Source organism: Hypanus sabinus, chromosome 11, assembly GCF_030144855.1.
Source record: "Hypanus sabinus isolate sHypSab1 chromosome 11, sHypSab1.hap1, whole genome shotgun sequence".
Classification (NCBI taxonomy): Eukaryota; Metazoa; Chordata; class Chondrichthyes; order Myliobatiformes; family Dasyatidae; genus Hypanus; species Hypanus sabinus.
This window is the reverse complement of record NC_082716.1, coordinates 86021886-86049138: the sequence shown is the minus strand read 5'-3', so window position 1 is coordinate 86049138 and position 27253 is coordinate 86021886. Positions and strand designations below refer to the sequence as shown.

The 27253-nt window shown below is 40.4% G+C and overlaps 1 protein-coding gene across 1 annotated transcript in view; it reads right to left on the bottom strand.

Annotated features, from left to right (window-relative positions):
• astn1 (astrotactin 1) overlaps positions 1–27253 on the bottom strand; it is a 2712832-nt gene that overhangs the window by 396656 nt on the left and 2288923 nt on the right. Inside the window, exon 15 of the mRNA XM_059984849.1 lies at positions 15985–16089. Coding sequence (XP_059840832.1) covers positions 15985–16089 — 105 coding nt within the window. The remainder of the gene's footprint in view (positions 1–15984; positions 16090–27253) is intronic.

Here is a 27253-nt window from a genome sequence, read left to right as displayed (position 1 = left end):
AATGAGCTGTTATCAGTTTTAATTAAAAATAGTTTCAGGCAAATGTATCAACTCTTGGTTTCAATAATAAATTGCAACAAAGTTAGTAATGATGTTAAATGATACCTGCACATTCAATCATTCATATCCTCTAACCTTTTACCAGCCTGGGCTTTATCCCTCCAGGTACAGTAGCCTAGTTACATTACTGACTGGCATTTTCAATTACACTGGACAGCCAATGTTTTCAAAGGTATTGTTTCTTCAGAATTTTTTGTGGTTATGATAGACTGCTTGAAGCTGAGCACAATTATAATTTCAGCCTACTGGTACCATGTAAAAAGAAACAAGAAATAAACCTATAATTGAATATAATGCTTTTAATTGCGTAACTGCACTGACGCTTTGCCATATTTTAACTAAGCTAAAAATGTTTTGTTGATGATTTTCATCTGTACTTCATGGCTGAGGCTTCTCGCTTAACTGTCCAATAATAATCAGCCAGCATTGATGGATTCCAGTTGCCCTGATACTATTTCTCCATGTTACCGCAAAATCTTGGTAAAATCTTTCACCATGCTTGTCACTGACAGCTCTGAGATTAGCAGGGAAGAAATATAGATGGGAATGCAGCAAATGAATGTGAGGTGACACGTTGTGCTCCATGGTTTTGTGTGCTTGAGGCATGTTGTCAACCAGCTGCGTGTAATTTGGTGCTCTGTAGTTGCCAAGAAAATTTTTAACAATCTTGAATGCCTCCCTTTCAATTTTCTCCGGTCCCACTAGAAGTTCTTCCAACTGCCTGTCATTGATAATCTGCTTGATTTGTGGACCAACAAAAATGCCATCCTTGATCCTGGCATCGGTTATATTGGGAAACAATGGTCTCAAATATCGAAATCCATTATGTAAATTTTTGTGCCTGGTAACAGCAGATTTCATCTTTGCAGTCTTGAACATAGTAATACCTTTGACAAATCCAAGTCTCCGATCAGGTCGCAAACAAGAGAAAATCTGCAGTTGCTGGAAATCTAAGCATTTTGTGTGATTGAGCTAGTGTATGAGGCTCACTTAACATAAAGCGTTCAAAATCTGTATCAGTATCAGTGTCATTTTCCATTCCTGGCTCATGTATTATGGCTTCTTTGTCTATCTCCTCTGGACTCCATGTCTCTGGTGACTTCAGCACTGGAAGACTATCGTCATGTGGCACAGATCTCATAGCTGAAGGGAGATTGGGATATTCATTAGATTCCCTGATTTTAGCAGCAAAACCAGATACACTGGTCAGATAGAACTAGTAGTCCATGACCCTTCTGATCTTGCCATATCATTGGGACGGTGAATGGCATTGACTTCCAAGTACCTCTGAACGAAGCTCTAAGATTGATTGTGCATGTTGCACAACAAATGTGAGGAGCCCAGGCTATCTCTTTGTCATCAATATCACACCAAAAGTAGAGCTCATAGACTTTCTTAATAAAAGGAGTCATGCTCCATCTTTGAGATTAAGTGTATACTCTCCACAAGTATAACAGAAATAAACCTATATTGACTATAATGCACATAATTGCAGCTGTTAAACTCCTGAAAATACAATAATTTGATTATAATGAGTACACACAATCTGCTATGTGTGTAGAGCATGCGCATCAACATGATTGCAAACTGAAACACATGCATTGCTTTTACATGTATATGATGCTTTTATAGCCTTTGTAAAACCTGCTCTGCCATTCAACATCTGCCCCGCCTAAGCAAGCCCAGGTATGCTTGGACAAGATAGAAGACTTCTTAGCTTGTGTTGTGGATAATATTTTAATTGACTGAAATTATTAAATGAAATAACAAATGTAGGGAATTTTTTAAAAAAGTAATATGTGACAGGGATATTTCATAGTGATTTTCAGGATCAGCAACACAAAATCCATAAGATACACCCAAAAGTATTCAGGAAGCAATATCTTTGTTGTCCAGTATTAAGTTTCTAAAAACAAATGTGATTGGTCAGTTGCCTTCGCACATTTTGAAAGCAACATTTTTAAAGCAAGATCCATGGTGAACATTGTAAAATATGCTGCCTGCACTGAGCTTTATCCATTCAAAAGTTCAAAATAATTAAATATCTTAATAGGAAATTAGAGGCATTTAATTCACATTATATATACTTTAAAAATAGACTTTTCCCACAAAAAAAAACAAAATAATTAGTGCAAAAGGTTTACATTCATAGTCATTACATGTAGTGTTAACACTAGTAGTGTTATTTTTTAAAACCTTAACACCATGACCACTTACTGTATGTGTCCCCTTTTGGTAATACACCCTTTCATTGTTTAAGTGGCCTCCTCATCCAAATTGGACCCACCATGTGCAGTATTGGAAGGCGACTGGATTGTGGTCCTTCCCACTGAACATTTGCATTGGCTGCACCAAGGTTTGCTTCATTCCTCAGCAATAACTCTTACAGTCAGGAATGTGCCAGTAGGCATCATTCCGTTTTGGACATCTTGCTGTGCTGGAAGACCCTCAGGTTTCAGGCAGATCAAAGTGCCTCCTCTGTTATGAAGCTGGAAATGAACTGGGATCTAGACCCTTGTCTCTACACCTCCTAATAAATCCACAGTCTGCAAAGAGATGGGGACTGCCTCTGCCCTGCCACAGCCTTTACAAGGACAGTGTGGATTGAGGAAGATGTGTCATCTCTACAGGAAGGATTTGACTGTAAGGCCTCTCTCACTAAGGCCAGCCAGGTGAGATCTTGGTGAATTCTAGTGATGAACCATTCTGTCAGTAGATTTGAATAGTTGCTGTGGGAACCACTTACACTATCCATAGAGCCCCTGTTTCGCAGTGCCTGCAGGGCATTCCATGCTGACCGCTGCTAGATGGACTTACGGTCAAAGATATTTACTTGGAACAATTCTTCCACAAAGGACAGGTAGTCTGGAAATATCCAGCTGACTGGGGTGTTGTGAAGCAATAAAGGCAGACCTGTTCTCCACAAAACCAGGGACAGGAAGAACCTTGTCACATAGTGACACTTGGTGCCCATGTACTTTGGATCAATACAACAGCCACACATGAAGGTGGTCATCAGAATGAGGGCAACATTGGGCACAATTTTGCTCCCTTCCTTTGGGTCTTGAACATCATGATCCTTGGGACTTGCTCAATCTCAGACCTGCTGGTGAACTGGACGATGAAGAGGAGAGGAGTGGGGAACGGGATACAGCAGCCCTGAAAATACATTCAACTGATAACCAAGTTCTTCCCAGATACTGACAGTGAATTCCATTTCCACAGACCTAATTGTTCTTTGACCTTCCCAATCCACTCCAGCTAAGTTTTTTTCCACAGCTCAGCATCTCAGAACCATATCCCCAGCACCTTCAGGTGCTCAGACCTGATGGTGAAGGGGTCATTGCATCGGCTAGGACTGTTGCTGAAGACTCTTGCAATGGTTAACTCAGGCTCCTGATGTCAATATAAACTAGTTGCAGGTATGAACTGACCATTGATCCATGCAGAAGAGAGTGACATTGTTCATTACAGGGAAGATTGACCTGGGTGCTTCCAGTGCCTGATAATATCGCCCCCCTCCCCCATGTTCTCACTACTCCTGATGGATTCAGCAAAGGGTTCCATGAAACATGTAAACGAGAGAGAGGAGAGTGAACAGCCCTGTCTGACTCCAGGCTTGGTGAGAAAACTTTGTCTCTAACCCATTGATTTGAATTGCCCTATGGATACTTGTGTAGAGCAGTTAGATCCAATTTCTGATTCCCTCACCTAGTCTCATTTTGGACACCACATGTGTCATGTATATGTGTGATATCTTGTCAAAGGCTTCTGCTAGGTATAGCAGAGGCTTAGACTGCACAGATCACCTGTCTCATAGAAGACTTGATCCGGTTGGCTATGGCTTTGAATAGGATCTTACAGTCTACATCCAAAACTGAAATGGGTCTCCAATTCCTCATGTGCTCCCTCTTCCCTTTCTGCTTGTTGATGACTATAATGATGCTCTTGCTCATCGTGTCTGCTGTGGTATGGCCAAAGTTACAGTGTTAAGCACTTCCTGCAGGTCTGGCCCCATCACGTCTCACAGAATCAAGTACAACTCTGTCGGTAAGCTATTGCTTCTGGGAGATGATTCATGCCAAGGGAATGGATGGAACCAGTCAACTCCTCCAGGGACGGTGGCTGATCCAGACTCTCTTGCTCCTGGGCTGTCTGTGGTCCTTCTGTCATACAGATGGATATAGAAGGGTCTGCAGATCTTCAATATATCTGTGTGCAAGGATGGTACTGAGCTATTCTCTTCCTTAAGGCTATCACAGTGCTCCTCCATGAACCTTTTGGAAAGAACAGCACGAGAAGATTACATCCTGCTCCACAAAGCAGACTCTGGATCTAAAGTTGATTCCAAGGCAAGGAACACAGCTCGACAGCTCTTCACCTCTCAGAGCTCTGCTCTCATATTCATCCCTCTTAAATGCAGAATTAGTTGCTGAAGTCTGCATATTCAAAAACTTAGGTGGTGAAACTGTCCATGATACACAACTCATCAAAACCGTTACAGGTACCAAGTTCTTAAGCACCTTCATACAAATCACTTGAATGGAACATAGGGAGTTGCAGAAGTTTCCGCAGTTCAAAGAGGACAGGTCTCAAGGTTAGTGTGCAATAACATAATACTTGTTAGCTAATCCTTAGAAGTGTCCTCTCTCAGCAATTTTCTGCACTTCAAGTACCTTATTTACATAACCTGGATGAAATATATGAGCAGCTTGTGGTGCTGTTACTAATATCACATTTATGTGGTAATCGACTCTGTCCATTGTCGTTCTAAAATAAGCCTTTTTAACATAAAATCAATGTTTAATTCTATCTGCTCACAAAGTGAGCTTCTGTTTTTGCCTGTTTTTATATCCTCACATCAACTGTTTTTCAATCATGTTTCAATCATGCTCTTTTGCTCAATGATAATGTTAATATTTTTAAAAAATTGAAAAAGAACAAACACTGAAAATTCTTCAATACAATTCTGATTACCATTCTTAGCAAATTCAGATTCAGAGATCAAAACAATGCAAGAATAATTCAGCTTTATTTTTCACATAGACATCGTAACATCAAACTTAAAGTAAAATGTGCATTTGTGTCAAATACCAACACAGTCTGAAGATGTGCTGGGAGCAGCCTGCGAGTGTGGCCTTGGTTCCAGTGTAAATATAGCGTGTCTACAACTTAATAACCCTAAGCCATACGTCTTTGGAAAGTCTCTGGAACCAGAGTATCTGGGGAAATGTACAAACTCCTACAGCCAGTGGCAGGGATTGAACCCCCGGCTGGCTCTGTAAAGGGTTATGCTAACCGCTACGCAGCGATGCTGCCTTCCACTCCACCGTCAGATTTCTGAGCAATCCATGAGTCCATGAACCGTAACTCTGATTGGGGTTGGTTTGTCTCTATTTGAATGACTGCAAGGGCCTCACCCTGGTGGCACCCTCTTCTGGACTGTCCGTTCGATTGCTGACCCACTGCTGACAGGGCCCAGCTCACTTGTATTCACTCCCTATTCAGGCTGGGGTGACTGCCTTCAGATGCTGTGCATATTTTCTTTTCTTTCTCAGTCTGCCAAGCCATCGAAGTTGTGGAGCCTGATGTCTCTGTGTAACTCAGATCCCTTCCTGTCTGTTTCCCCCAAAGCGTTTCTATTCTGAATATTACAAAAGTTGAAGGGTGTAATTTAATTTCGGAGAAATGTATGCAACATACATCTTGTATACATTGCAAGGTATACAAGATATACGATATACATCTTGCCACCATCCACAAAAACAGAAGAGTGCCCCAAAGAATGAACGCCAGTTAAATGTTAGAATCGCAAAGTCTCGCCCAGCTCACCCCTCCCTCCCACGCGTAAGCGGCAACGAGCAACAATACCCCCTTCCCTCACCAGCAAAAAAAAAGCATTGACGTGAGCAAAGCAATAGCAGAGACACAGACTTGCAGTTACCCCAAAGACTTCGCGTTTCACCCGGAATTCAACGTACCGCGGGTTCTCTCTCTCCCTAATAAGGGAGAAAAAGGTGTCTTCATTTTCCTAATCATTTACCTTCTGTTACAGGGCACACTTGACCTCTCACTCCGTCAGTGAGGGCAACAAGAAGGTGAGTCCAGTTTCCACCAGCTGCCTCGTCGGGACTATACATCGTCAGCACCACCTGTGGTTGTATCCACCTGGGAGAGAAGCCAGGTCCCTTATCATGTCTTTGTCACCTGCCCCTATCTCTCTGCAGCAATCCCAACCTCACCATCAAACCCGCAGACAAATGGGGTGCTGTTGTAGTGTGGCACACTGACCCTGACCTTGTTTTGGCCAGGTCGCAATTCTCAGACACCTCCTCATACCTACCCCATAAAGAGGATGCCATCTCCAGACCAACAGAAAACTGTCTCTGACACTATCACTGACCTCATCCACTCTGAACTCCCAGCCACTGCCATCAAATCCTTACCCCACACTGCACGCTTCTACCTCCTACCCAAGCTCCACAAATAAGACTGTCTGGGTAGGCCTATTGTTCTGCCCAATCCTGCCAAACTGGACTCAGGTCCTCATGTCTCAATTCCATTCTATTCACCTTCATTAAGTCTCTACCCACCTACATCTGCGACACTTCTCACACTCTCGATCTCCTCAGTAACTTTCAGTTCCCTGGCCTCACCTTCACCATGGATGTTCAGTCCCTATACATCCCATCCCCCATCAAGAATGCCTCAAAGCTCCCCGTTTCTTTCTTGACAAAAGAACCAACCAATTTCCCTCCACCACCACTCTCCTCCGTCTGTCAGAACTTGTCTTGGTAGTGGGAGCAGAAAGCGGGGTGGGGGAGGGAAAAATGAGCTTGATAGTGGGAGCAGAAAGAGGGGGAGAAGGAACAATGAGCTTGGTAATGGGAGCACATTTTTCCCTCCCCCCCTTCTGTTTTTCACAGGGATCGCTCCCTACGTGACTCCCTTGTCCACTCGTCCCCCCCATCCCTTCCCACCGATCTCCCTCCTGGCACTTATCCTTGTAAACAGAACAAGTGCTACACCTGCCCTTACACTTCCTCCCTCACCACCATTCAGGGCCCCAGACAGTCCTTCCAGGTGAGGCAAAACTTCACCTGTGAGTCGGCTGGTGTGGTATACTGCGTCCGGTGCTCCCAGTGTGGCCTTTTATATATTGGTGAGACCCGACGCAGACTGGGAGACCGTTTCGCTGAACACCTATGCTCGGTCTGCCAGAGAAAGCAGGATCTCCCAGTGGCCACACATTTTAATTCCACATCCCATTCTGATATGTCTATCCATGGCCTCCTCTATTGTCAAAATGAATCCAAATTCAGGTTGGAGGAACAACACCTTATATACCTTATATTGAATATAAAGAATGTAAAAGGAATCTTAAGAAAGAGATTAGAAAAGCTAAAAGAAGATACGAGGTTGGTTTGGCAAATAAGGTGAAAGTAAATCCGAAAGGTTTCTACAGTTATATTAAAAGCAAGAGGATAGTGAGGGATAAAATTGGCCCCTTAGAGAATCAGAGTGGTCAGCTATGTGTGGAGCCGAGGGAGATGGGAGAGATTTTGAACGATTTCTTCTCTTCGGTATTCACTAAGGAGAAGGATATTGAATTGTGTAAGGTGTGGGAAACAAGTAAGGAAGTTATGGAACCTATGACATTTAAAGAGGTGGAAGTACTGGTGCTTTTAAGAAATTCAAAAGTGGATAAATCTCCGGGTCCTGACAGGATATTCCCCAGGACCTTGAGGGAAGTTTGTGTAGAAATAGCAGGAGCTCTGACGGAGATTTTTAAGATGTCATTAGAAACGGGGATTGTGCCGGAGGATTGGCGTATTGCTCATGTAGTTCCATTGTTTAAAAAGGGTTCTAGAAATAAGCCTAGCAATTATAGACCTGTCAGTTTGACATCAGTGGTGGGTAAATTAATGGAAAGTATGCTTAAAGATAGTATTTATAATTATCTGGATAGACAGGATCTGATTAGGAGTAGCCAGCATGGATTTGTGCGTGGAAGTTCATGTTTGACAAACCTTATTGAATTTTTTGAAGAAGTTAAGAGGAACGTTGATGAGGGTAAGGCAGTGGATGTAGTCTATATGGACTTCAGCAAAGCCTTTGACAAAGTTCCACATGGAAGGTTAGTTAAGAAGGTTCAGTCGTTAGGTATTAATGCTGGAGTAATAAAATGGATTCAACAGTGGCTAGATGGGAGATGCCAGAGAGTAGTGGTGGATAATTGTTTATCGGGATGGAGGCCGGTGACTCGCGGGGTGCCTCAGGGATCTGATTTGGGCCCAATGTTGTTTGTAATATACATAAATGATCTGGATGATGGGGTGGTAAATTGGATTAGTAAGTATGCCGATGATACTAAGGTAGGAGGCGTTGTGGATAATGAGGTGGGTTTTCAAAGCTTGCAGGGAGATTTATGCCAGTTAGAAGAATGGGCTGAACGTTGGCAGATGGAGTTTAATGCTGAGAAGTGTGAGGTTCTACATTTTGGCAGGAATAATCCAAATAGAACATACAGGGAAAATGGTAGGGCATTGAGGAATGCAGAGGAACAGACAGATCTAGGAATAACAGTGCATAGTTCCCTGAAGGTGGTCTCATGTAGATAGGGTGGTGAAGAAGGCTTTTGGAACACTGGCCTTTATAAATCAAAGCATTGAGTACAGAAGTTGGGATGTAATGTTAAAATTGTACAAGGCATTGGTAAGGCCAAATTTGGTATATTGTGTGAAGTTCTGGTCACCGAATTATAGGAAAGATATCAATAAATTAGAGAGAGTGCAGAGACGATTTACTAGGATGTTACCTGGGTTTCAGCACTTAAGTTACAGAAAAAGGTTGAACAAGTTAGGTCTCTATTCATTGGAGCATAGAAGGTTGAGGGGGGATTTGATTGAGGTATTTAAAGTTTTGAGAGGGATAGATAGAGTTGACGTGAATAGGCTGTTTCCATTGAGAGTAGGGGAGATTCAAACGAGAGGACATGATTTGAGAGTTAGGGGGCAGAAGTTTAAGGGAAACACGAGGGGGTATTTCTTTACTCAGAGAGTGATAGCTGTGTGGAATGAGCTTCCTGTAGAAGTAGTAGAGGCCAGTTCAGTTGTGTCATTTAAGGTAAAATAGGATAGGTATATGGACAGGAAAGGAGTGGAGGGTTATGGGCTGAGTGCAGGTAGGTGGGACTAGGTGAGATTAAGAGTTCGGCACAGACTAGGAGGGCCGAGATGGCCTGTTTCCGTGCTGTGATTGTTATATGGTTATATGGTTATACCGGCTGGGTAGCCTTCAACCTGATGGCATGAACATTGACTTCTCTCACTTCCATTAATGCCCCTCCTCCCCTTCTTACCCCATCCCTGACATATTTAGTTGTTTGCCTGTTCTCCATCTCCCTCTGGTGTTCCCCCCCCCCCCCCCGCCCCCGTCTTTCTCCTGAGGCCTCCCGTCCCATGATCCTTTCCCTTCTCCAGCTCTGTATCACTTTCACCAATCACCTTTCCAGCTCTTAGCTTCATCCCACCCCGTCCGGTCTACTCCTATCATTTTGCATTTCCCCCTCCCCCCACTACTTTCAAATCTCTTACTATCTTTCCTTTCAGTTAGTCCTGACGAAGGGTCTCGGCCCAAAATGTTGACAGTGCTTCTCCTTATAGATACTGCCTAGCCTGCTGCGTTCCACCAGCATTTTGTGTGTGTTGTCTTGCACAGTCAATGATGGTTTGCTGAATAAAGTTGCATCAAGACATCTTGCTACAAACTGATACCTAGGTATAGATCCTTTGCCATTTAGTTTTATTTAAATAGGGAAAAGGAACATTGGTTGGGATATTGGAGGAGCCCGTTAGAATATTGGAGGAGTCTGTTGAGATATCGAAGGAGCCCATGGGATATCAGAGGAGCTTGCTGTGATGTTGGAGGCATAGGTCTGATTCTGGAGGAGGCAATCTGGCTGAAGACCATGTTGCTGTCGCTACTCGGAAGCATCAGAATTAGTATAACTGTGGGAGATTTCACTTCCGATCGCAACATTCTGTTGGACAATGATCATGTAAGCTGACACAGAGCTGTTACCCTTGTCTGAAGGAGGGACAGTCGACATGGGATCTGTGCAGCCTCCGTTGTAGCAAGGACTAGGCCTCAAGCCTTGGGCTTGCATGCTGCTGCAGACCAGATGAGAGTGCTACAGTGTGGTTGAGCTTGGCTGGGGCTTGTCCTATCCCTTTAGTGCTGCCCTCCCATGTTTGAGCAGTGGAATGACAGACTGGATTGCATGCATCTGTATACTGCTGGGAGGTTGTACCATCAATTGTTGGGCATTGTTGCTCAGGGTCTTGGACAATATATGTTTTTTGAATGAATGTTTCTTTGCTCGATATTTTGAATTATGATACTCACTATTTTGAATGCATTGCACCTTGGCCTCAGAAAGAACACTGTCTTATTCCCTTGTATCTATCTATGGTTTGAATGATTATTAAACTTGATTTGATTTAAAAAAATATAAACACTTTTCCACAGCAGCTGAGGAAGGTGGGTAATTGGAATGGTATACTGTAGAGTATGCACTAGCCCAACTACAGTAAGTTGGCACAAAATCAAGACTGTCATTCCCCTGCAATGGTGAGGGTGTCTGAGGTGGTGGCCAAAGCAAGCCTTCATCTTCGCTCTTGGATGTATGTAGAAGTCAGGTGTTTGGAGAGCTTTGGTTAACCTCTTATCTAACATTGCTAACAAATTTTTTCTGGAAATTAATGTGAAACATTGTGTGAGAGTTGATATTTCTGATCCATGGTTACCATTTCTCATGCAATAACAATGTTCAGGCACACAAATCTATGCCATAGCATAGGATTCCTTCCCCTCACTACCCTCACCAAACCCCCTCCACTACATCACGTTTTTTTGTGTAACTCTCTCGTTTCATTATCTAACTTTTCCTTGAATGTATCAGTGTTATCTGTCTGTCCCAAAGAAGGATCATGGCCCAAAATGTCAACTGTTCATTCATTTCCATTGATGCTGCCCTGACCTGCCGAGTTCCTCCAGCATTCCATGTGTGTCTGTGTGTTAATTCCCTTGATTACTCCATGTGGTCTCATTACCCTCAGTTTCAATGTCCTTTGGGTATAGCAGCTTTTCCTAAAGCAGCTACCAGATTAATTAATGACTAAATTCTATATAGGGGCCCTAATTGTAGTTTCCACGCAACATAACTTTCTCACTACGTTTATCTTATTAAACCTTTTCAACATTTTAAGAGCTCCTTTAGTTCATTCTCTGGCCTTGCTTTTTTTTATTTTCAAGAATTATAGTTACGTCTTTCTAGTATTATCCTTCTGAATCTTTTTATTTTTTATTTTTTAAAGATGACACCATGCAGGACACCCTGTTGACTTTCTAAGCTCTAAGGCTTCATATGATTTGGCAAAACCTCTGTGTCTCACATCAGTTGCTACAGAGATGAAACTATGCACTTGGTTATCATATGTTATGCTTTTTTCATTTGGTGATACATAAAATGATTTTAGTATACTTGTAAGCCCTAGCTTCCATTGCCTCTTAAACAAATTATAACTTTATTTTCTAAGAATCATAAAACTTCCTGCACTCTCTCAAATTGAGCTTAATCCAGGTTAAATCATGCCAATATGCAGATCAGCTTGGCAACACCAGTACTCAGTTTGCAGTCAAGCCGTATATAATCACATAGGATTTAATGGTCAGGAAGTCATACAAAAACATTGTGAAGAGTATTGGAGCAGATCCGAAAACAAGTGTTTAGCTCACACCTCTTCCTGGGCTCTCTTTATAATTCAAGAGTATTCCATTGGATGCCCAGCAGTGTTCTGTCATGTAACTGCTGGCTCCAACATCATTCCTGCTTCCTTTGTGTGAAGGAAACTTTAAAGGTGAAAATAGTTGAGGTCTCACTGTTAGAGATCATTCTGGGGTTATGAAATTATGGGTAGCGTAATTATGAATTAAGACCATCAGATGTAGGAGCAGAATTAGGCTGTTTGGCACATCAAGTCTACTCCAACATTTCATCATGGCTGATCCACTTTCCCTCTCAACTTCAATCTCCTACCTTCTCCCCGTATCCCTTCATGACCTGACTAATCAAAAATCAATCACCCTCGACCTTAAATATACTCAATGACTTAGCCTGCACAGCCATCTGTGGCAACGAATTCCACAGACTCACCACTCTCTGGCTAAAGAAATTCCTCCTCATCTCTGTTCTAAATGGACATATCTCTATTCTGAGGCTGTATCCTCTGGTTTTACACTCCCCACCATAAGAAACATTCTCTCCACATCCACACTATGGAGGCATTTCAACATTCAATAGGTTTCAGTGGGATCCACCCACCCCCCACTCATTCTTCTAAATTCCAATGATTACAGGTCAAGATCCATTAAAGATAAGAACATAAAAAATAGGAGCAGGAGTCGGCCATCTGGCCTGTTGAGCCTGCTCCGCCATTCAATAAGATCATGGCTGATCTGACCATGGACACATCCCCACCTACCTGCCTTTTCCCCATAACCCTTAATTCCCCTCCTCATATGATAAGCCTATCAATCCCAGAATTATTTTTGTAAACTGGATTTGAACCCTCTCTAATATCAGCATATCCTTCTTTTAATAAGGGGCCTAAAAAGACTTGTTCTCATTTTAACAAAAGTGAGAACCAGTCTTCAGCAAATAAAACTTTTACACAACCTAACTTCCAATGAAACCAATTATTCTGATTCTGTCCCATTGAAACAGCACAGAGGAAGACAATAGATGAATGGTTCTACCATTCGCACATTGTGAATGATGTATGGATGCCTTCAGTACTGTAACAAAAGGGGTACATTTGGGGTGTTTGTCTTTTGGAACACCAGTATTGAAAATTCAGAGATTCTGCTAGTTGGGATGTGCTACCATTGCAAACATGCAATTCTGTAAATTTACCTGAATATATGCCAGATATTAAAGTATGCATTTATAGCATTTGAAACTATCAGTAATTGGTTATTGTTATCTTTCTGTTGAAGAAGTATAAAACATTGTGTCAAAGGAGTGAAGTACTCATGGGTTCTCCTGAATGCTTTTTCTCTCCTGAAGGTTTGCTGTGTAAATTCAGTATTTTCCAGTTATCAGTTTTAGTCACACTCGCTGTTTGTGATTCCTGGTCTCGATGTCTCCTTTAAGTCCATCCAGCCTCATACTTGCAGACCACATTGTGACACTATAGAACTGCTGCCTCATAGTTCCGCTGACCCAAGCTTAATCCTGATTTCAGGTGTTGCCAGTGTGCCAACCCAGAAAGTCCATAGGCTCGTCAAAGCTGGAGTCCAACATCAGTCTCAGTCTGGGTCACAAAACAGGCTTGCTCACCATGGCATCTGACTGGCAACTGAAAGTTGATTTTGGCAAGCAATTAAAGTACCTTGCCTTCATTGCATCATCATCCCTGGGGCCTGACATGGTCCTGCTGTCAGAAACCTCAAAGCAAGTGGTCATGGTAGAATTCACTGACAATTCCTTGCTAGGACCAGATTTAGGAGATGTTTGAAAGTAAGAAAGCCGAATACCAGGATCTGGTAGAGCACTGCAAGAGACAGGGGTGGAGGGCATGATGTGAGCCTGTAGAGGTAGGGTGTAGACATTTTGCTGGCTGCCACTCTCTCCTAAGTGTTACTGGGGGTGTAAAGAAAAGAGCCATCAGGATGTCACAGAGGCTGCTGAGTAAGCCTCCAGATGGCTACAGATCAAGAGATGTGATCCGTGGATTAATGCTGCTGAGACACAAGCCAGAGCCTGATCAACCCTGGCTGGGTCACCTGGGCGAGGGTGTTTGATGTTGAAAGACCCGAAACACCCAGTAACTCCAATTATATCACTGATGATGTATCTCAGCATCATATGGAGTTTGCATGTCTCCCTGTGACCGTGTAGGTTTCCCTTGGGTGTCCTGGTTTTGTCACCTATCCCACAGGCAAGTAGTTGTGTAGATTAATCAGTCACTATTGATTATCCTCAAGGTGTAGAACAGTGATAGAATCTAGGAGAGAGTTGATGGGAATGTATAGACAATAAAATAGGTTAGGGTAGGATTAGCGTAAAAATAGCCGTCTGATGGCTAGAATTGACCTAGTAGGCTAAAGGGATTGTTCCTGTGTTGTATTTCTCCAATAATGAACCAACATGATAAGAATTATCTTTATTCCTTCCCACTTTCCTCTGAAAGTTGCAGGCCCCTGCAGAGGTACCACTGTGCCTTAAAGTTCCCTCTGACACGTCACCTAACTGAATCTTTTCCTGTTTGAGCCAAAAGGATAAGTAACTGCAGACTGAAATTTTCTGTGGGAGAAGTGTGATCCAAAATAACCCTAACCCTGTGTCTCCTACTCTCAGGAGCACTCAAGGCATGAAAATACAAATACATTTTCAAAAAGATTTCACTGGTTTGAGAGAGGAAAGCAGATTTCTGGGTGATCTCTCTTTTCCTTTGCTCAGGATTCCATGAGCAGTTCAAGAAGTTTAATCACTTCTGTTGACTAGATCAATCGGCTAAGCAAGGATAAAACATTGAGCACGTGGGAACTTAAAGAATTTGCAGATTTTTTTCAATGCTATGTAAGGTGGTGTCTTTACAGCAGTGGGTGCAGACCTGAGAAAGTCATGCTTTTGCAAAGGTCTGAAGACAAGTACTCCAGAATTCAATGCACAAGGGGAAATTACATTTTTATCTTTTTGTATGGAAAAATAATGCAGGTTTACTATGCTTGTAAATTACTTAATAAAACTGAATTTAAATGATTTGGTGCTTCCTTCTTTCACTTTATATTCACAACCAGTGAGACACTGTCAGATTCACAGCTCTCCCTTACCAGTCAGAAATTTCCACGTCTTCCAATAGTGCAGTGCCCCAGCACTATTTCTCCCAAGCTAATAGTAACTGCAGGTGCTTTTTACATCTCATTAGTAAGATGGATCAAATGAATTGTTGAAACAGAGTGAACTGGAGAATTTGGAACAGATGGAATCACAGTGTAGGAGAAGACCACTTTTAATTGCTAACTGTACTGCTGGACTTGGTTCAAAGAACTATGCCGTTTACAGCCACAGACAAGCTTAAAAACCACTAACCCAGATACCATTTATACACTTTTCTTGTGTAAAGCCTCCTTTGTACTTTCAACTTCCATTTGATGTAAAGAATTGAAGTGTAATTAAATGTCAAAAATTATTTCCCTTTATAGTCTGAAATAAAATTCCATTCCTCTGAACCATGTGTTCAGGCTTTGTAAGAAAGTAACATTAAAGGCTAATTTATAAACATTTCATTCAGTTTATGAATTGCTTTTTCTCTCATTGACAGAGTTAACATACAGGAGAAGACACACAGTACATAAAAACTGATGCAACGCATACAGAAAGAAATACTTAAATGGACATAATGCTTCTCATGAATAGAAGTGCATCAAGCCACAGACACACTTACAATGTGATCAATGTTAAAAAAAAGGCCACCCAGTTTGCTCACGGCAAGTCCAAAAACCCTCAGTAAGGAACCAGGTGATCTGTCTCAAGTGATGCTGGTTGAAAGATTAGGTCTTGGCTCAGCTCTCAGAAGACCTCCTTACTCCTTCGAGAAAATGCCACTGCATCTTTTACAGGTTAAATCAGGCTTCAATTTCATATCCTAGTTTCAAAATGGTACCGTTATCAGTGGGGCACGTTCAACTTTACATCATCTCATGATAAGATCCTGACAATACAAATTTTGGGAAAAGGAAAAATGAGATTGCTCACGGGAGGAATGGAAGGTTACCCATTCACTATATAGCTATATAGAAACACAACAATAACAATGAGTAAGACTGACAAGGAGGTCCAACAGGGATGCTGCTTACCTGTAGAAAGTGTACGTTGGTTGAGCTTTACACGGTATTGAGTTGATTTCAGCTTCCAATGCTGTACCATCGGATACCCTGCCACTTCACTGAAGTTCACCATTCCTGCAAAAGATGATAACAGAAGCAGTGTAAAATTTCATTAATAGGAAGTACATCAAACAGTTTGGCATTCCTTTATTATCAACATTCCTGTATTCTGCCGTGTAAACCTGAAATACAACAGGACTTTGCTGACACCATCGTTGGCTGAATTAAAGGTGGTGATCAATTAGCATATAGGAGGGAGACTGAAAATCTGACTGAGTGGTGCCACAGCAGCGATCTCTCACTCTATGTCAGCAAGACCAAGGAGATGATTATTGACTTCAGGAGGATGAAAGCAAAGGTCCCTGAGCCAGTCCTCATTGGTGATCAGAGGTAGAGAGGGTCAGCAGCTTTACATTCCTCAGTGTTATCATTTCAGAGTATCTGTCCTGGGCCCAGCACGTAAGTGCAATTACCAAGAAAGCACAGCAGCGCCACTGCTTCCTTAGGAGCTTGTGAAGATTAAGCATGTCATCTAAACTTCCAGCAAGCTTCTACAGATGTGTGGTATTGACTGGCTGCATCATTGCCACATATGGAAACACTAATATCCTTCAATGGAAAACCCTACAGGAATTAGTGGGTACAGGCATAGCCCTTCCCACTATTGAGCAATTCAACAGAAAACGTTGTCACAGGAAAACAACATGTATTATCAGGGACTCCCACCACCTAGCCCATGCTATTATCACTGCTGCCGTCAAGAAGAAGCCTAAGGACTCACACCAACAGGTTCAGCAACAGCTATTACCCCTCAACCATCAGGCTCTTGACCCAAAGGGTAAAGTTCACTGAACTTTATTCACTCCATCACTGAACTGTTTCCACAACCTATTGACTCACTTTCATGGACTCTTCTTCTCATGTTTGCGATATTCATTGCTCATTTATTTATTTTTTATTATTAATATTTCTATTTTTTCTTTTGTATTTGCATAATTTGTCCTTTGCACACTACTTGTCCACCCTGTTGATGCATTCTTTCATTAATTCTATTATTGTATTGGAGTTATTGAGTATACTTGCAAGAAAAGGAATCTCAGGGTTGTATGTGGTGATATATATATATACTTTGAAAATAAATTTACTTTAAACTTTGATTTAGTTTTATTGCTTCTTGAGATGTTGGCAGTATAGTCCAAACAATATTCCCGAAACCAGTGTGCCTAATAATTTAAGAGTCACTCTAACTTAAACTAGGTAGCTCAGGGATTAGGGAAGGTTTCCTTTCTTGAGCTTTTCGTAACAATCTTCTTCCTGATGCTAGTCGATAAATTAATCCATTTAAATGTAGAATCTCCCATGATTTGAATGGTGCCTTTATAGATCAAAAATTTAATGTCATACTATCAAATTGGTGAGATAAAACAACCTAGTAGTGAATGTGATTTTCAAGGAGATGGGGAAAGGAAAGGGTATACTGGATTACATAGAGCAATATGCATGTTTGAAGAATAGAGGAGCCCACTTCGGTTACTCTTTAAGGTCTGAGGCAGTAATCTATATTCCCAGGGTGGATTAGAGCATCTGGCTGCAGTAAAATTTTACCCAGCCCACTTGAAATTTAAATACAGATGAACTGGATATATTCAGTAGTGAGGCTTATCTCTGAGGAACAACACTGCTGGGATTTGTTTCAGTATTTTCCACTGAATTGTCTGAAAATGTGAAGAGAGCAGTGATGCTAAAGATGATGATCTGAGCTTCTGCAGTCACCGCATACTGTTTGAAATGAGGATCATCATGTTTAAAAGATTCTGTACAGCTCAAATGCACTGTACAAACAGAATCAGCAGGGCCCAGGTACCATTAGCAGCACAGTGCCAACACACTAAAGAAAGCCCATGGATCCTGCTGTCCCATCAATAGCCCATTAACACTGTAAAGATTTTAAAACTAAGACTTCGAAAGGGTCAGGAAACAGAACAGGGAGTGTCTCTGCACATCCAACATTGGGAAGTTGCCAGGCATCACAAATTGAGCAGATTTTGCCAAGATTACTTGTTAAAATGGCTGTCCAAGGTTAATGAGGTGAACCAGCAGAAAACGGGCAAAATTGTTATTATTTTACTATTTAGTAAAGTAGCAAACAGTTTAATTGTTTCTAACCCTTTTCTCAGTCTGATCTCAGACACCTGGGCAGCCAGAAGAAAACACATTTATCAAGCAGTTGAACAAGAATGTTCACCGGACATTCTGATGGCTGAGGTTAAAACTAAGTTTTCATGAGAGCCACAGAACCATTCAAACTGTACCTAAATACAAATGCAATTCAGAACAATAATAGCTGTACCTCATTGGGGTCAACTTTTCTAATTAGTGTACGAAGTGGAAGAATAATGTCAAGGGTTACCCAGATGTTTTCTTCTACACACCATGTTCATCCAGATGTGGTTGAGGACTGAAACTGGTTTATGTTCCTTGTTCTTAGTAGGTAAAATTGAACAAACCAGTTCCACGTGCAGTGGTCTGTTCAAAGCAAAAACACAAATGTGTGTCCTTGTATTTCTCCATTTTTGTTGAACTGTCCAAGACAGAAGCATTGCATGTGCACCTTATAAACTGGCAATAAGGATGGAAGAGCAATAATATGTATTGATAGGACAACTAAACAAAATTAAGCCTTCAAATGAAGGTGAGAGTAAAGTGAATCCATGGAGCTGATTCTGAAGCCAGTAGTTACTTGCCTTGCCTTAAAGAGACACAAGAGACTGCAGATGCTAGAATTGAGAGCAATACACAAATACTTGGAAGAACTCAGTGACTCAATCAGGATTAAGGATCTTGACCAAAATGTTGACTGTCCATTTCCTTCCATAGATACTGCCTAACTAAGTCCTTCCAGCTTTTGGTGTTTTACTGACATTTGAACTCTTTGAACACCCATTACCAAGCCCATTGGTAAAACCATGATAATCACACAGAAGCACAGAAGAAATATCATTATATTGAGTAGTTTGATCTAAATTGTGGCAATCTATGTAAGACAGCTATTCAGACTCAAGTGGCCTATATTGGAATAATTTTGTATATGATTCCACAAGGCTTTTAGATCATTTATAAAACATACAGAATTTCTTTTAGAGCAACATACAGAATGGAGACTGATGGCAAGAATATGCCAGCACAGAATGATGATAGCCACATGAAAGTCATGTTTTTGAAATTGATGTGGGTTCTGTAACACATAATACAAAGTGGAATTTTTATTTTACATAATGGAATGCCAAAAAAAATCTTTTCTTTAGCAAAGTAGTACAGATATTACATGATTCAATCCTGAAGTGTATTGAATTGTGGAAAACTATATATTTCAAACTACAAAACAGAAGTAAGAACTTGTTTTGATACTATAACTCTAGCAGCTTCTTATGATGTAACAGGATTGTGATTTAATTGACAAACAAATTCAATCATGCAATGAATTATCAATAGAACTGAAAACAAGCTTATGGAATGAAATCATCACTGAAGTTTCTCCAAACTACAAAGGTTTAGATACCATAAGATAGAGATGATGAGTAACATGATAAAGATAAAGTACAAATAGCCATGAGTGCTGAAGAAGAAAATGTTTAAGTAAGTGTTCAGCTGACCTCACGGACACAAAGCATGAAAAAGGGGATGTTAGTGTTTATACAAAGTAGAATTTATCTCAGGTATGAAACAGGTGAAAATAGATTGCAAACACTAAAAAGTAGAAGCAATAGTGAAGGCATGAAAACATTGTGGAACCTTGGCATTCCTTGACATGGTGCAGCAAAATGCTAGATTTTTGCCAGATCTTGCAATAATACCAATGACATTACATTAGTTACTGAAGAAAGATGGAAATAGAATTGGAGTAAAGAAAGTAAGAAATATGAACAGGAGTGGGCTATTTGGCCTGCAAGCCTGCTGTGCCATTTATCACGATCATGGCTGATTTTATATCTCAGTGCCATTTCCAGTATCAATTCCATATCTCTTCAGTCACTAAATACCTATCTCCCATAGGTTTATAGGGTAGAGAATTCCCAAGTTTCACTATCTGTGGAAATTTCTCTTCACCTCAATCTAAACCAGCCTATTCCTTATTCTCAAATAGTGCCCAATCAAGCCAAGGTAAACATTCACCACCCTGCGTTTAAGATGTCAACTACTTAAAATTTTTTGTAAGTTTTGATGAGAACTCAAGTCATCAATGAAGGACTACAGTCCCAGTTTACTCAATCATGCTCATGCAGCAAATGCCCCATTGAATCTTCACTACACTCATTCAGTGGCAAGTATATTCTTGCCAAGGACAAGTATGTTTGCGATGAGGCTTCCTTACTCCTGTAATCAAAATGTTTTCTAGTAAAAACTAACATACTGTTTCTCTTCTAATTGCTTACTGAACTTGCATGATGGTCATCATTGCCTTGTGCACAAGCACAACCACAATTCCTTGGCTACCAACACTTCCTAATTTCTCAGCAGTTTAATAAATACCTTACATTTTTATATAGTATACACCAAGGTGGGTGATCTTACATATGTTCTTTTTTGTTTGTTTGTCATGTTTTCACCCTCTCAGTCAGCTTGGCAGACAATTATATGTAAGACGAGCCTGGGAGATAAGTGTCTAATGGTTCACAATGAAGATCTGAACAGTTGTCTTAAAATTTCTAATGCCTAAAAATCAGTGATTTGGCACTTTATTCTCTCTTAATCTAAGGTATTGTATGTTTTGACAGTCACTTTCTCCATTCCACAAAGCTGAGATGAAAAATTTGGAAAGCACAGTTGCTGGTAATCTGAAATACAAAAAACTTATCAGTTCAGGTGGTAACATGTGGAAAGAAAAGGACATAGCTTTTCAGGTCAATGATCCTTCATTAGATTGGATTCATTTGGGATCAGTGTTCAAAACCTCAGCATGGCTTCATTTCAAAGTGCACAGTATGTTTACAGGTTTGACTTTTGGGCATTTCTATATTCTCTGCATTTAGCACACAGCCAAAAACAAGGTTATAATTCCAATCATACGCTTCTGGAAAATCGATCAGTATTCAGAGAGCATGAATTTTGTACGAATGATAGCAATGCAGACCACACATCACATTGACATCAAATTACATTTTATGCAACCAATTTGATTGATTGATTTTATGCTTCATTCCTGAGCATTGCAACAGAGATGAACATACAATAATCAGAAAGAGAAAGATTCAGTTATATTTCAGTGCACTTCATGTGATAATAAATTGATGCAGGCAGAGAACTGAAAGGACACCCATGGTTTATCAAAAGAAATACTATTCCCACTTTTGTACCACAGTGTTGATCATCCTTCCAGTGTAATGAAAAATCTTTACCTAGTAAAGATTGGAAGAATGAAGCTGAAGCAAAGTGGGAAAAGGCTGTCTGGAGTACAGAACTCAGCGTGAAAATAGTTTACTTACTATCTGAAACTTGAGAGGTCACCAAGTGAAAAGTGCACCCTTCCCATCTCAAACATTTTTTGACTATGAAAATGTATAGCTGGCAGTAAAGAGTATGAAATCCTTTTCATGTTAAAGCCCCTTAGCAACTTACAGTTTCTGAAGGCAGCTTCACCATCAGAAACCCCAATCCTTTAATCTTGAAGTTACAAATGGAAATAAGGCAAAGATTTTCTAACTGGAACATTTCCAAATTTCCTTAATTTGATTGCACTGGTCAGGAAGTAAAAACTTTGACATTCTATTGACTAGGGTTGCTGCTCTCAAGGAGTAACACTGCATGTATCACATAAAAATGTAAGAATTAGAAGTAGGAGCAGGTCTTTTGGACACTTGAGCCTAAACCACCATTCAACAATATCATTTTTCCCTGCATCATTCCCATATCCTGTAATTCCTTTAATATCCAGAAATAAATTTGACTTGAATGCAAAAATTACTTAGTATCTACAGCTCTGCAGGGTAGAAAATTACAGAGATTTATCTTTCTTTGTGTGAAGAAGTTTCTCATTTCAGTCCCTGATGGATCAAGCTGACAATTATGTGGGTTTTTAGGGTATCTTTGTTTTAGATAAATCTCTAAATTGAAGTAACTCCTCTTTCCATTGTCGGAAATAAAAGATCATATATCACTAATAAAACAAATGAAACAAACTCACTGGAGAAAGAACTACATTTCTTGGTCAAATTTCACCTGATATACTAGTTCATAGACATTGCTATTTAAAGATGAAAGGTTATCTCAACATTCATTGTAAGTATCCATTTCAGATACTAAGATTTAATTTGTATGCTACAACTAATGGCCAAACCACATATTGTATAAATAACTTGTTTTTGATAGAGAAAAATCTTAGTCAAGATTCAGGTAATTCTAAAAATCTAATGGTGCAAGTTCATCATCAGTTGTCAAAGGTTTGTAGGTAAAAATGATTGAAAGTTTGAAAGGCATAAGGTGAAAAACTGCTTATCCACTATAATGAGCAATTTAAGATGAGGCTAATTTCCCAGAAACTGATACTCTTTCTCCTGCACATAACTCCTATAATTTTGCCTAGCTCTTGGCTGATTTCATTCCAGGAAAAACAAATCCTTTCTCCTCATAACTGAAATCTTCCAAATCAGGCAACATCTTGGTGAATCTCCTTTGCACCTCCTTCCTATAGTGAGCTGTATACAATACTCCAAGTGTAGTCTAAACAGTAGTTTGTAAAGTTGCAACAATATATCCCAATTTTTATATGCTCTGTCCTGATCTATGAAGGCCAACATGCCATATTCCTTATTTACCATTGTATCTACCCATGTTGCCAGTTTCAGGGTGCCTGTGGACTTGAAAGGCCTGGCTCCCTACCATTTACTGTGGATGTCCTATCTCACATTACATCCCAAGATATATCACATTGAAGTTGTTGGGATTAAATTCCATCTGCCAATGCTCTTCCCAACTCTCCATCTGATCTATAACCTGCTGCCGCCTTAGACAACCTTTTTCACCATCTGTAACACCACCAATCTTATCATCATCTGAAAACTTACAAACTAATCCTCCTAAATTCAAATCTGTTATTAATTTACATCACATAATCAGTGTACCAGCATCGATCTTTGCAGTGCAACACTAGTTACAGACTTTCAATCATCACTTGCCTCCTTTCACCAAGCCAATTTTGGATCCAATGAGCCAGTTCACTTTAGACCCTATATGCCTTAATCTCCCACTCTCTCATAAGGTGCAGTCCACTTAGAACGGAGATGAGGGAGAATTTTGTTTGCCAGAGAGAGGTGAATCTGTGGAATTTATTACTGGAGCGGCTGTGGAGGTCAAGTGATTGGGTATATTTAAGGCAGATGTTGATACATTCTTGATTAATCAGGGCATGAAGAGATATGGGAAGAAGGCAGGAAATTGTGGCTGAGAAGTAAACAGATCAGCCATGTGGGACTAGGTGAGAGTAAGCATTTGGCACAGACTAGAAGGGCCGAGATGGCCTGTTTCCGTGCTGTAATTGTTATATGATGAAATGGCGAAGCAGACATGGGACAAATAGCTTAATTCTGCTCCTCTACCATATGGTCTCTATGCAGGATTTTGTTAAATGTCTTACTTAGATCCGTGCAAATAACATCTACTGCAGTGCAGAGGGCATCATTTAGTTTCCAGAGGAACATTCATCTGGACTATCTGCAACTCCACATGTGGTGATGGTATCCATCTACCATGTCTCCAGTTAGATTTCCAATGCAATATTCATCCACATTACTACATATTGTGATCTGTGTGTTAATATCCAGCTAACTAATTCATAATTTGCAAGTTCTAGTCTGTTTGCAATCAAGTTTTATAGATTTTCTGCAGCTTGATCAGCGAGTGTATCAGAATGTACCTAGTTTAACTTGTTAAATAGAGATTTGATCTAATAAACTGGACCAAAACTCTCAGAGATATAAGGATTTGAAAGTAAACTTCTCTTCCCTTTGCAAAGGAAAAACAAACAGATATCAGCTATTAGATAATCTCTGTCCGTGGGAGCTTTAGCCCAGATAGTGAAAATTAATCCTTTAATAATTGATTTCAATTATTTAATATTTTGAGCAGTTTCAAAGAATGCTCACTTTGAAGAGTGTCGAAAACCCAGCACCAGCCTCCAAGCAGTTACTATTCTGGTCACTTCCACCAGTATACTTGCACTTGCTTTACACTTGGGAAATGATTCAGCTGTCTAGATCAAAAGTATATTGTTTGGTGACTTTGCACCTTGTGCCAGCGATCCTGTGGGATGCCTTCAGAAAAGAAAACTGTTGAAATCAAAATTATTCATCTAACTTCTACTGATTGCCAAATAATGTAGAGGACCACCCAATCTATGATGCTGAGGTACATCCTAGGATGCACTGGAACACATCATCAGTGATGTAACCTGGGGTCATCGGGTGTTTTGGATCTTTCAATATCAGACACCCTTGCTCATTCAGCACATCCAGGGTTGATCAGACTCCAGCTTCAGTCACAGAAGCATGGATCCACAGGTCACACCTCTTGACCCGTAGCCATCCGAAGGCTTACTCAGCATCCTCTGTGATGGTCCTGATGGCTCTTCTCTTTGCAGCCTCTGTAATGCCGAGGAGAAGTAGATTTTGCAGAGGTATCTGCCAGCATTACCTCTAGAACCCATGTCCATTAGCTCATATTGTGCCCCCTGCCCTGGTCACTAACACTGGAATGCCTGGAATTTGGCTGTAACCAGTGCCCACAGAAAGACAGTTCAGCCAATGTATCTACTACCGAGAAATCAAGTTGTCCCCACTACTGACATGCGAGAACATTCACAAAAGTGAGCTATAGCAATCAGAAAAAAAGGATACGCTCATTTCAATGTGAAGATTGAAGTTATTTCACCCAGCCCAGAAGTATACACTAATGGTGATTATTCCTGCATTTATCTTAATTCAATGTCTCAGTATCGCTAAGTTCTGAATAATTTTCTTCTATGGAATACAAATTTTCAAACATCATTATTCATAAATCAATGAAAATACACAAGACCTGATTGTGAACAGGAAGGCGTTGCCTTTTGCCTTTCATCTCCCCAAAGCTCTCCAGATGCTTCTATAATGTCATGACCTAAACCATTTCAAAACGTATCATGGTGCTCTGGGATTGGCAGTATCCTTCCTTATCAGCTTATTTTCCCTCCTTTTGTTGCATTGTCAAAGGCTTATTTACATTATTGTAAAATAAATGGCAAACTCTTTCGCCTTCCCTTGCACAGATATTTGTTCACTATCTGATAAGGTGTACGCTGAGAGCCAAAATTTTTCATTATCAGAATCAGAATCAGGTTTATTATCACCGGCATGTATTGTGAAATTTGTTAGCAGCAATTCAATGCAATACATAACATAGAAAAAAAACACAATAAAATAACAACAACAACAAAAAATAAATAAATAACAGTATACAGATTAGATTAACAGAATAACATCAATGGTTATTTAAATTAGAAAGCATTAAAATACATAGCATATGGCTGAGCAGATGGAAATATTACACACATAATATTGGAAAATGGGAATTATAAAGAAATATGAAGTTTCTCCTTGAAGATTTTAGAAGATTAAGCAAGGTATGCAAGGCTAAAGATCTGCTGGTACAAAATAAGATATGATTTCACTGAACTCCATAAGGGTTAGGAATAGCGAAATGCTGGAGGAACTCAGCAGGCCAGGCAGTATCTATGAAAAAATGTACAATCGACATTTCGGGCTGAAGTGTCTTGGCCTGAAACGTCCACTGTCCTTTTTTCCATAGATGCTGCCTGGCCTGCTGAGTTCCTCCAGCACTGTTTGTGTGTTGCTTGGTTTTCCAGCATCTGCAGATTTTCTCTTCTCTGAAGATTATGATTAGAGTAGGCAGTGAAACACAAGAATACTTGAAAAGCTAAAAACACCAAAAGCATAGATTAGCTATCGAAGAAAGAAACTGAGAAGGTTCCAGGATCCAATGGAAGTATGAAATGGACAATCTTTCTCCCCCAAAGTGTGTGAATTGCAGAATAATAATTCACAATCCAGCCGCCACCTGTAAGGAGTTTGTATGTTCTCCCCGTGACCATATGGCTTTCTTCTGGGTGCTCCGGTTTCCTCCCACAGTCCAAAGACATACCAATTGGTAGGTTAATTGGTGGCTGTAAATTGTCCCATGATTAGGCTAGGACTAAACTGGGAGATTGCTGGGCCTATTCCATACTTTATCCCAATAAATTAAAAAACAAACAAATAAATAAATAAATAGAATTGACAGATTGAACTATTTTAACACAGAAAGGTTTTATTTTGGAGGGTGAAGTGATACATTCACGCAGAATGAGAGACATGGTATAGAATGTGTAATACTGCTCTGAAGAGTGTCCAGGAATAGAGGAATCTAGATATACTGTATATGAAGTTGATAGTGGTGAAAAGAGTGGTTAGAAAAGAAAGAGGGATAGAAAATTAGATATGTAGACTATTAAAATACAGAGGTTGGGTTGAACAATTATCAAACACTGGAGGAAGCACAACTGGAGATTACATTACTTGTCCACATTCTAAGAAGAAATAATGGCCTGACAGAGGAGCTCTGCTAGAGAGAAGAGAAATTTCAGTCGGAAGATTAAACAGTAGGAGCTGGGAATGTTCTCTTTGGAGCAACTGAAATTGAAAGAAGGTTTGACAGAAATGGACAAAAATTAGATGGGAATGGTTTAGATGAAGAGAAGAAGAAAGTTACTCTCAATAGCAGAAAATTCAAGGAAGTGAGGATATGAGTTCCAAGTGCTTGCCAAAAACACTGGTGATATAGGACATAGAGCAGTACAGCAGAGTACAGACCATCTTGATCCATGATGTTATGTTGACTTTTTAATCTATTACAACATCAACCTATCACTTCCCTCCCACATAGCCCTCCAGTTTTAATATCATGTGCCTATCTAAGAGTTTCTTAAATGTTCCCAATGTACCTGCTGCTACCACCACCCCCAGCAGCAGTGCATTCCATGCATTCCTCATCTCTGTCTCTGATATCCCCGAGAGTTTTCTCCAATTATCTAAGAATGATATCTTCTTGTACTGGTCAGCATCACCCTGGGAAAAAGATTCTGGTTGTCCACTCTATCCATGTCTCTTATTATATATGCCTCTATCAAGTAACATCTCATCTTCCTTCATCCAAA